Source organism: Geotrypetes seraphini, chromosome 19, assembly GCF_902459505.1.
Source record: "Geotrypetes seraphini chromosome 19, aGeoSer1.1, whole genome shotgun sequence".
Classification (NCBI taxonomy): Eukaryota; Metazoa; Chordata; class Amphibia; order Gymnophiona; family Dermophiidae; genus Geotrypetes; species Geotrypetes seraphini.
This window is the reverse complement of record NC_047102.1, coordinates 33744799-33756833: the sequence shown is the minus strand read 5'-3', so window position 1 is coordinate 33756833 and position 12035 is coordinate 33744799. Positions and strand designations below refer to the sequence as shown.

General features: G+C 43.1%; 1 protein-coding gene across 3 annotated transcripts in view; it reads left to right on the top strand.

Annotated features, from left to right (window-relative positions):
• Positions 1-12035, top strand: part of LOC117352118 (mucin-2-like) — an 85459-nt gene that overhangs the window by 17262 nt on the left and 56162 nt on the right. For all 3 annotated transcript variants that reach the window (XM_033928254.1, XM_033928253.1, XM_033928252.1), the window contains exons 8-16: positions 963-1088; positions 1179-1296; positions 2094-2232; positions 6808-6918; positions 7093-7162; positions 8426-8563; positions 8661-8825; positions 10808-10902; positions 11820-11946. In XM_033928254.1, coding sequence (XP_033784145.1) covers positions 963-1088; positions 1179-1296; positions 2094-2232; positions 6808-6918; positions 7093-7162; positions 8426-8563; positions 8661-8825; positions 10808-10902; positions 11820-11946 — 1089 coding nt within the window. The remainder of the gene's footprint in view (positions 1-962; positions 1089-1178; positions 1297-2093; positions 2233-6807; positions 6919-7092; positions 7163-8425; positions 8564-8660; positions 8826-10807; positions 10903-11819; positions 11947-12035) is intronic.

Below are 12035 nucleotides of genomic sequence, written 5' to 3'. Positions count from 1 at the left end.
GGTAATGGCTGTTACTCCTTTGTGTGTACTGCTAAAATGTGATAGCGTAAAGATCTTATCTAATCCGAAATTTATGAGTCGCACTATGTCTAAATAGGTTCAAGACAACTTCCATTATAATTTAAAGAGATACAATTTTGTCCAGTACAAGGATGCTAGAGGAGATGAACTAGCATTGTTTAAAGAGTGGCGCTATGAGGAAGAAGGTGGAGGTGACTTATAGTCCAATGATCTGCGCCTAATTTAGGTTTAGGGTTCAGTTACTGTAAATCCTCATACCTAAAATTTGGCGTGGCTCCCTCGTTTATGCTATTCTATAAATGGCATCCAACCTTAGCATGCTTTTTGGGGCCTCATTCAAAGAACTGAGCCCTTTAGCCTGGATTCTGTCAACAACACCTAAATTGTCCGGCACCGATCGTATTTCAATCACGCTTAGGCGCCATTAACAGAATCGGGGCTACCGGCACCTAAGAAAAAACTTAGGAACCAATGATGTAGGCCAGGGTTTTAAAGACACTTCCAGCGCCCAAGTATCAGGGAGAATCAAGCATATCGGTGCCTAAGGTCATCTCTGTCCCTAACCTCACCTACTTTGACCTTACGCTCTGCTAGATGCCATGTTGTAGGTACGATTCCGGTGCCTACCCTGGTAGGCACTTCATGGCACCTACTTTTTTGTAATGAACTTTTAATTGTTGTTTTTTATTTAAATCAATTACTGCCACAATTATAGCCAATTAAAGCAATTAAGTTAGGCGTCGGTGGGCATAATTTAGGTGCCTACCAGTGCCTAAGTTTGCCGTTTACAGAATCTGGGCCTTTATGTAGTGCTTCTACAGGCCTTTGAAGTCTGATGCATCAATTTCAGGTTAGAGAGAGCAAGAAAAACCTGGTTTCAGCAAAGTAGGAAAAACCTTTCCTTAAATTCTAACCAGTTGTTTATTTTGTTTACATTTCAGCGAAGCAGTGCCCAATGAATATGCAGTATGATGAGTGTGGCTCCAGCTGCGCGGATACTTGTCTGAACCATGAGAGACAACATGTCTGTGAGAGCCACTGCACAGATGGCTGCTTCTGCCCCCAAGGCAAGCCCAAGCTCAAGACCGAACTGCCCTCTCTCTCTGTGAGAAACACAAAAAGCTTATCGCTGAAGTGAATCTTTTCTTTTCCTTTAGGGACTGTATTGGATGACATCGGTGATGCTGGCTGCATTCCCCTTCACCAGTGCTTCTGTACATACAATGGTGAGAGCTACGGTCCAGGGGCAAGTTATTCCACCCCCTGTCGCACCTGGTAAGTCCCCTCCTGCTGTGCTTTCGTGCTCGGTTGTTCTGTCTTACTAACATCGACCAAGTTTCTCTACCCCTCCTTCTTTTACGAACGCATAGTGCGGGTTTTCGCGCCGGCAGCGGCGGTAAGTGCTCCAATGCTCCTAGGAATTTGATGAGCGTTGGAGCAGTTATCGCCACTGACGGCGTTAAAACCCACGCTGTGCGTTTATAAACGAGGGGGGTACATGCGTCAGCGGCATTAATAAGGGCTATTTGCCCAGGTCCCGTTTTATATAATGGACCCTGTGCAAGTAACGTGCATGAAGAGTGTTCATGCATGCTGTAAAAATGAGAAAAACCCTCAAATTAAAAAAAAAATCAGATGCAACTTCCACCTTTAAAAAAAAGTTAATCACCTTTAATAAATCTTAATAGAAAAAGACCTGAATAAGTAACTGATTTCACAGTTGCTTTGAATAATTTCAGGTATTTGGATTAATAATTATTGGTCTTATCTCATCGGAGTCAAACTGTCCAGTATGTTCTGTTTTTACTGCACCTTTGGAAAAGAAATTCAAGAGACACTAATTACATTCAACTGTGTCCATTTTGAAACTGCTGTGGGTCATTTTTCAACTCATATTTTCTTTCCCACAAATTAGTTATATACGTGTAGTTACCTTGGTCGCTGAGGTGCGTAGACAGTGGCGTCAGCGTCTGGAAACTAAGCCACATTTCTTCTTTTCCCAACACAGAAGCAACAAGGAACGTTGAGTTTATTTTAGACGTTGCATTACTGATTCTATCATTTCCACTTAGCGTCTGTACTGGAGGCTTGTGGAACTGTCAGGACCTTCCATGCTCTGGAACCTGTGCTATCGAAGGAGGTTCTCACATCACCACATATGATGCCACTCGTTACACCATCCATGGACAATGTAGCTACGTCATATCCAAGGTGAACACAACTGTGACTCTCGTTATGGTCCTAGCTGTGCAAGCTTTGGGAATAGAGCTGCCAGGGATGGGAAAACTCACGACCTGGAAAAGCAGAGTTACGTACACTGTGTGAGGGTGATTCTATAAAACGGGCACCGACAGTTAGGCCCCACTAGAACGTATAAATCGTTAGCAGAATGGCATATATGGGGGGGGGGGGGCCTCATTTTCCACCAGTGTCGTTATGCTCACGCTACCTCTCCTCAAGTCACTTCATTGGCTCCCTGTAAGCTTCTGCGAACAGTTCAAACTCTTCTTGCTGACCTACAAGTGTATTCACTTGGCAGCTCCTCGCTATGTCTCTTCTCTTATCCCCAGAAACTCCATTCATTGGGCATGTTTCTCTTGTCTGTTTCCTTCTCCTCTACTGCCAACTCCTGACTCTCTCCCTTCTGCCTTGCTGCACCTGCCTGATTCGGTACGTCGGGCTCCTTCTCTGGCGGTATTCAAATCCAGGTTAAAAGCCCACTTTTTCGAAGCTGCATTTACATCCAAACCCCACTGACTTGTAAAGCACCATATTTGTCGGTCATCCCCTCTGTAGTCCCTGACTCTCGCCACCTCTTCATCCCTTTGCATTTCTTTACATAAACTGCATATATGTATTCACCATTTTTCTCCAGTGTGTCTGTCCTAATTAGTTAATAAGAAATAGGAATAGCCTTACTGGGTCAGACCAATGGTCCATCAAGCCCAAAAGCCCATTCTCACAGTAGCCAATCCAAGTCATTAATACCTGGCCAAAACCCAAATAGTAGCAACATTCCATGCTACCGATCCAGGGCAAGCAGTGGCTTTCCCCATGTCTTTCTCAATAACAGACTATGGACTTTTCCTCCAGGAACTTGTCCAAACCTTTCTTAAAACCAGCTACGTTATCCACTCTTACCACATCCTGGGGCAACACGTTCCAGAGCTTAACTATTCTCTGAGTGAAAAAAATTTCCTCCTATTGGTTTTAAAAGTATTTCCCTGTAACTTCATCGAGTGTCCCCTAGTCTTTGCAATTTTTGTTGGAGTGAAAAATCGATCCACTTGTACCCGTTCTACTAGTGCTACTGGATGAATGTATGTATATTAACCACACAAGAGACACTCCCTGCTCAAAAGAGTTTATAATCTGGAGTATTGTGTTCAATTCTGGTCTCCTTATCTCAAAAAAGATATAGTGGCGCTAGAAAAGGTTCAAAGAAGAGCAACCAAGATGGTAAAGGGGATGGAACTCCTCTCGTATGAGGAAAGACTAAAACGGTTAGGGCTCTTCAGTTTGGAAGAGAGACAGCTGATTGAAGTCTACAAAATCCTGAGTGGAGTAGAACGGGTACAAGTGGATCGATTTTTCACTCCGTCAAAAATTACAAAGATTAGGGGACACTCGATGAAGTTACAGGGAAATACTTTTTAAACCAATAAGAGGAAATATGTTTTCACTCAGAGAACGCATTGCCAGAGGTTGTGGTAGGAGCAGATAGCGTAGCTGGTTTTGAGAACCATTGCTTTACAGAATAAGCTCCTCCTACTATTTAGTATTTCTATAGTACTACCGGATACATGCAGTGCTGTATATTAAACAAGCAAGAGATGGTCCCTGCTTGAAAGAGCTTACAAGCTAATTATGACAGACACACAGGACACAGGGTGGATCAATTTATGCTGGTCATGAAGGGAAATTCAAAGGGATGAAGAGGTAGAGAGGGTAGGAGCTACAGAGGGAATGAGAAACATATATAGTGTATTACAAGTTGGATACCGCCAGAGATGGAGCCTGGTGTACTGATTCTGGCAGCTTGTTCCAGGCATACAGTACAGCAAGGCAGAAGAAGCAGATTCGGGAGTTGGAAGGAGAGGAGAAGGGTACAGGCAAGAGAGATTTACCTGAAAAATGCAGTTCGTAGGGCAGGGTGTAGGGAGACATAAGAGAGTTGTAGAATTCCCGTGTGTGTGCAGCATTAATCACAATTTTGGAATTAGATGACATTTACATGTAGGCAGAATGCCAGTATGTAACCATTTAAAATCCTGAAGGATAGAGATCTTACCGTATATACTCGAATATATGACAAAAAATGGGGGTCTCGTCATATATTTGGGTCAGCGCCCACCCGCTCCCCCTCCCGGACTTGTTGCAGGCCTCTACCAGCCTGCCATATGACCTGGTGGGCCAGGACAGGAGGGATCCCTCCCCGACTCCTGTTCCGGCCGTCTCTCCCTCCATCACTATGTCCAATATTCATCCACCTTGCATCCCCTTCAATCTGTCCCTCTGTTCCCTCACCATCACCCTATCCAGCATTTCTCCCTTCCATGCTTCTCTCCCCCATGCATCTCTATCTCTCTCCTCTCTCTCTGCCCAATTTTCCTCTTTCTTCCTTTCCCCATGTGCACCATGTCTTTCCCTCTCACTCCACACCTATATCCAACAATTCTCTTTTCCTGTTCCCTCACCCACCGGCAGCATCTCTATTTCCCTCTCTCTGTGCAGCATCTTTCCTTTCCTTATTCCCAACTCCAGGCCCCATTCCTCTCAGCTGGATCTGACCTCTCCCCAGTTACTGATTCCAGCACCTACCAGCTCCCCGCTGCTGTATTTTAAAATCTTCAGGCAGTCGGAAGCGCAACAAAGTCAGCCTGCCTGCAGAAAGAACACTTCCGGGGCAGGCAGATGGCGGGAGGCTGGCTTTGTTGCGTTGCTGTCTGTCTGAAGATTTTAAAATACAGCAGCGGGAAGCTAATAGGTGCGGGAATCGGGAACGAAGCCTGCCCCCACTGTCTGCCAGTGCCCCGGAAGTGTTCTTTCTGCAACGTTCTGTTGCGTTGCTGGCTGCTCAAAGTTTCTAAAATACAGTGGCGGGGAGCTGGTAGGTGGAGAAACCAGGAACTGGGGAGAGGTTGGATCCAGCTGAGAGGAGTGGGGGCTGGGGTTAGGTTGGTTTTGATGGAGGGGGCGGGCAAGAAAGAGGGATCCCCGGCGGTGGAGGCAGCTTAGGTGGAGGCAGGCGGGCGGGCAGGCCATATCCGTGGCAGCGCGTACCCACAACAAGCGACTCATGTACCCCTAAGGGTACGTGTACCGTGTGTTGAGAAACACTGCCATAGCTTACCCTGATTCATAGCTAAATATTCTAGTTTAATAGTCCATTGAGGAGGAAAACAAATGACCGCTAGGGTATTGGAGACAATTCACATGAGCATTCTTGAAAATTATTCTGATAACTCCTATGCAAGAGCTGTATGACGTGTAGAAGATGTTCATTAATACTGTATATCTATTATAGTTGGCGGAAGGTAAAATTAATGATTCTTGCTGTGGCTTTGTTCCGGTCAAGGTTAAATTTGGTATTAATGAGTCTCTGGGCCTGTGCTATCTACTGAATTTGATGTTTTATGAATTGAAATGTGTATTGTTAACTTGGATTGTCAGCTGCTTTGAGTAGGCTTTGACTAGAATAGAAGGATACAATTTCATTTGAAAGGAAGCTCTGGAATGAGAGGGCATAGGATGACGTTAAGAGGTGATAGACTTAGGAGTCATCTAAGGAAATACTCTTTTTACTGGAAGGGTGGTAGATATGTTGAATAGTATCCCGGTAGAGGTGGTGGAGACAGAGACTGTGTCTGATTTTAGGAACGCCTGGGATAGGCGGGTGGGATCTCTAAGAGAGTTTAAGAGATAATGGCTACTGTGGATGGGCAGACTGGATGGGCCATTTGGCCTTTATCTGCCATCCTGTTTCTATGTTTCTATATAATAGAATGTAGGAAACAGATAACAGCTGACAATAATCCTTCAATGCCCTGAATGCACTACTTTTAACCTTGATTGGATTTACCAAAGTGTGTTACCATGTTAGCATGCTCTACATCGTTAATGGATATTGATAGTACATAGATTATGTTGCTTAATATAGAACTCGTGATAAAAACATCTTAGTGACCACAGTAGCATATTTTAGTAAATTTCATTGGTTCTTATACGGAATACTTGGTATCTTCGATCCCATGCATTATGACCTCAATGGCTTTGATTCCCTGCTATAAACCCTCAGGCCCAAATTCTATGTATGTCATTCTATGTATGTAAAGTTGTGCACGTACATTGGTGCACATAGTTGATGGATGCACACGACCTAATTATTTAATAGGCCTCATCGGCAGCTAACACCTCATAATTGATGCTAATTGGAGTTAATTAAAACTTACACACACAACTCAGTGGGTATACTGCCCACAATGTTATATGTCAGAGAGAGTGCCTGAATCTGGAAAAGGGATGTGGATAGGACAGGTTGTGGGAGTTCTTTCAAGTTTTTGACTTATGCACTTATGGACTCATGACCTTGGCCTAATTGGATGCGCCTAGATGTTCTGATGCATAACGGCACTTAGACGGTGTTAAGCGTGATTCTATAAGTTGACCATAACTTTTCTGGAGTCGGGCTAAGCACCGCACTAGGCATAGCGCTGATTTTCTACGTGCCATATGTAGAACCAGGCCCTGCTATCAACTTGTACTATGATATGTTTGAATTTTCAGGATTGCCAGGGGGACACGTTTTCTATTTTTGGAGAACTTTATCCATGTGGAATTACAGAAACGGAAACATGCTTGAAGAGTGTATCACTCATTCTCAACAAAGGGCAGATGGTAAGTAGCTGGAATTATACATACAGAAATGTGCAATGGAGCACCGAGAAATAATGTTCATAGTGGTACAATAAAGCTGCCTTCTTCTGCATCGTCAAAAAAGTAAGCAGAATGTACGTTCCCGTGAATTTCTCTGCCAGGTATTTTAATTGTCTTCTTTCCATGTTCTGCCAGACCCTTCATATTCAATCCAGTGGCAGTGTATTCATGAACAAGGTCGTTGTCCAGATCCCCATCTATACTGGTGAGTTTTGCTCATTGAACCTGCCCGGGCCATCACTGCAATTCAATTCTCTGCCGCGTCATTTATCTTGTGGTGCTCAGCTTGATAAAAGGAGGGGTGGGGGACGGAGGTAGGGGTTAAGAGATTCATTTTCTCCTTTGTTCTCAGTCACAGACTTTTTTCCTTAAGGTCAGCAAGGTCTTCACCTGGCAGACCTAAAGGAAAAAGAAGAACACCCTTAGGAAGGTGAAATTGAAAGCAACAAAACAAAGAGAAAATATCAAATCAACGCACAGAGAAGAGGAAAACCTGGTGCAAGAAAAAACCATCCTCTAAGAGAGTCAAAGGATTTTACAGAGTCCCAATTTTGATCTGTTGCAAATTAGCAGTGATTTTCATTTCCAACATGAGTAGTTTTATCTGTGAAGTCCTTTGGCTCTTTCAGAGGAATTCTTTTGGCACCAGGTATCCTCCTCTATGTGTCTTTTGATGTGTTCCCTACATTTTTCTCTCTCTTTACCTGTTGTTTCTTGGGAATGAACTTGGGGTAACAAACAAATCAGTCCCCTTGAAAACGCCTGCTGTCTCCAGTCAAACCGTTCACAGTCCAAGAAGGACTGTTCACCTGTGCTGTGGTTATTCGCAGTAACTGTGAACAGAATTCATTAGAGGAAACCAATATTCTTTCAATTCAACAGACACATATATTTTTGAAAATCTTAGCATTCGGGGGGTTTATAACAGGGCTTCCAAACAACCGCAAAAACCCTACCCCCATAGGCGTCCCCTCAAAACCCCTACCCTTCCAAAGTTCCTCTAGACCCTCCCAAGAACTCCACCCTCTTTAGTCCCCTCCCCCCAGACCTACAGTACTTCTATGACCCCCTGCTAATCTAGGGGATATGGACAGAACTGATCCTTAGGGTAACTCATTCCCCAACTGCTGACCATCAAATAAGAGTCTATTGGTCAATAGTGTGCATTAATGATGACACAGGGAAAATATCCAACTGCATTAATTGCAAAAATGCAATTACCACTTCAAAAATAATAGGAATAACTTTATACAGTTATGATATACAAGTAAAGTTATATATGTATGTTCAGTGCTGTCACTTCTATATTTATTGCTGCTAAATATATATTTTATCTCTATGGAGTTACACCGATATTTCCCCACTGGAAATTTACTTCTTTGAATCTTGGGCACAATTGTGTTGGTATATACTTGATATAAAACAAAGAGGTTTTCTTTATTTTGTTTTGTTCCTTTTCTCTCCACAGCTGATTTCATCATTTTCTATCCCTCAAACAACTTCGTCATTGTGCACTTGAATAGAGGCATCCAATTACAGATCCAACTAACGCCTGTCATGCAACTCTACTTGAACTTGCACTCATCTTACAGCGGAAGGACCTGTGGTAAGGGAGATCGACTTAATCACAGTTTTGTCTTCATCTCTTGCAAGAGAATTTCCTTTCATCAGGTGTCAGGTACTAAGTTTCCTCTTCTTAATAGGTCTCTGTGGAAATTTCAATGCTATTCCGAAAGATGATTTCACAGCCTACAACGGAGTCATTGAAGGGACTGGGGCCTCATTTGCTAATGGCTGGAGAACCCAAGCTAACTGCCGTAACATTGAGAACAGTTTCGAAAACCCCTGCAGCCTTAGCATAGAAAATGGTAAGAATCCAGCAAACATTGGAAACATGCAAAATATCTATATGGTTCTTAAATTCCATTTCTGTTTTATTGTAACCCAGCAAATTCTGGAGATATTAACAGTTTCATTTCTGTATCTAAATTCATTCATCAGAAGTTCTAAATGATATACAATAACTAAAATGCATTACATAAAACACAGAATCACATAACAATATACAAGCTCCAAAGAAAACATGGCAGGACATAAACTTAAACAAAGGCAAAATAAATACTCGTGTCTAGTTCACTGATAGTCATTTATGATTGTTGAGGGCCACGAGTGAGTCAGATGTTTAAAATATCTCTAACGAACATGCATGAGATAGAATAGCCTACTACCCCCATTGGGCCGGATTCTATAAATGGCGTCTGAGGTTAGATGCCTAGCTGATCTAGGCGCATAACTTACCCCTCGCCCCCTTTTGCAAAACCATGGAAGAGGATTTTAGCACTGGCTGGCACATTGAATTCTCTGCGCTGCTCCGACGCTCATAGGAACTCTATGACCGTCGGAGCAGCGCAGAGCATTTAGCCGGAGCTAAAAACCTCTTCTGCGCTTATGCAAAAGGGGGGGAGGGGAGTTAATTATTCAATTTGACTTCATCAGCACTGATAATCGAAAAGCACCGTTAAAAATAATTAGCTGGTAGGCACCTACCACTTCAAGGTAGACATCTACTCTGAGGCGCCTACCAGAAAGTAGACATGGTTAGAGGCAAATTCTGGGTAGATTTGGGGTGTGGTTTCACTTAGGTGCCAGTAGGCGTCAAACGTAGGTGCATTTAATTAGGCCAAGAAAACCCTGGCATAAATGGGAGTGCGCCTAAGCTTTCAATGCCTGCTGGCATCTCTGACTGCTTAGGAGCCGCCAGGTGCTACTGTATAAATGGTGCCTTGTGGACGATTGACGATTGTGCTCAGTGCCGTTTAATGAATCAGGGTCTTAGTGCCAATTCTCATGCCTTGACTTGGTCTCTGAAACCTGGTGTAAACGTTGGCGCACAAGTTAAATGCACTTGGTATTCCATAACTATATGCTTAACTTTTTGGAATGCCCTGGCACACCCATGCTGCTCTGATGGCCACGCCCTCTGTTGACATACATGCTATGGGGGTTGGGCACCCTGCCTTATAGAATAGCGCGCAGCCAGATGTGTGCACAAATTCTAATGGGCGCCAATTCATATCACTAATTGGTTATTAGCGCCCGGTTACTGGTGATTTGGAGCTCATTATTCAATCATTTTTGCACATGCATCTCGGGCATGTGCAAATAGTTATTTATTTATTTTAAAATTTTTATATACCGCCCCCAATTGGGCGGTTTCCAAAAACACAAACATAAAACATTATAGAGCAAAATCTTGAAATAGATACTCTTAAATTAAACCCACTGTGCCTTTGGAAAGTCAGATGCCTCATGAAACACCGTTTTGAATAGTTTTGAAAATCGTAACTGATCCCACCAGTGAATTTTCTAACTTAATGCCTGCTATACAGAACGCAGGTGCTCTGGTTTCAGCACATCTTCCTCGCATTATCAGATCTAATAACCTTTGATTTTCTGATCTCAAGACTCTATTGGGCTGATAGGGTATCTGGGGGTATTTCGTTAAGGGCCAATTTGCAGAAATGAAGAACCTTTTTTTTTTTTTTTACATTGTTTCAGATCATTGATTGAACCCTATCCATGTCATTCGCTTCTTGGTTGGGCTGAGAACATTTCAGCGCCCCCTTTATAGAATAGGCACCTCCGTGTAAGTGCATTGTTATAGCATTAGCCCCGTGCATTTCACAGCTTCTGTTGGCAAATTTATGACTGGGCTGAATGCCAAAAGCCAGGATGGTTAAAGTGTCCGTAAATTACGTGGATCTGAACAGATTCCCCTGGCTGGTGCTTGTTTAAAGTGCGCCTCTGAGGAACAATAACATCAGCGTGTCTTACTTGCTCCTTTCCGCAGAGAAATACGCTCAGCATTGGTGCAGTTTGCTGACCAGCAGCCAGGGACCTTTTGCCGACTGTCATGGATTGGTGAATCCTAAGCCCTATTATGATGTACGTACTACCGCTACTATTTATTATTTCTATAGCGCTGAAAGGCGTACGCAGTGCTGTACGCAAAGAATGTATTCTTCTTAATAACAAAATAAAGCTAGACACATGAACTCAGGGGACAAAAAAGGGACAGGCGAGATGACTTTATAGGTCCCCCCTCTAAATCTCCCTGGACATTATTCTCATCAACATGCTATGTTAAAAAAAAACAGCTAATGAGTCAGTACTGGGGAAGGGGGGGGGCATTCATTTGAAATGATATGGGAAAACCCACTCCACTTGATCAAAGGCCTTCTCTGCATGGATTCATTATAGTTGTCTTTTCCTTTATTTCTGTTGGTATAATACACACCCACCCAGGGGGAGGGAGGGCGGGAGGGAGGTATTTCTTTTGGATGGTTCTATTCCCTTATGAAAATGTTGGTTGGGTGGTTTTTTTTTTAATGTTGTATGGATTCTGATTGATTATAAGTGTATATTACTATTATAAGTGTATATTGCTATTATTTCTACAGATATTGTATTGCATTTTTGTTAGCTTTAGAAACTCAAAGATTGAAATGATATGGGAAATTTCCATGTTGTCTTCTGTCATTTTTTGCCTGAAGAAAGCCAGGAAAAACCCTTGAAATTTTCAAAAATAATGCACAATCCTCTGAAAGCGTGCACTCTCTTCACAAAGACAGCGCATGCATGCATGCAAGACCACAGGCACTTTCATGATAAGGCATGAAAGAGTGCACCCTCTTTGGAAACAGTGCACACACTTCCCCAGTAGTTGGCGCTGTTTCAAAACAGTACACCCTCATTCCAAAAGTGTGTGCATTACCAATGATATTGATCCTGAAATGCAAAATAACAGTAACAAGAAACCAGTTCCAATGCCTATTAAAAGTTTTCTTATTTGCACCGTGCAGAACTGCCTGTTTGACACCTGTAACTGTGAGAAGAGTGAAGACTGTATGTGCGCGGCCCTCTCTTCTTACGTGCATGCCTGCGCTGCCCAAAATATCTTCCTCGGAGGGTGGAGGACCATTGTCTGCAGTAAGTTCTGAAGCTGATCTGTGGAGTTCCTTTCTAGGTAGAGAACATCAGTCAGTTATTGCTTTTCTGCAGTTCAGAACCGGAACAAA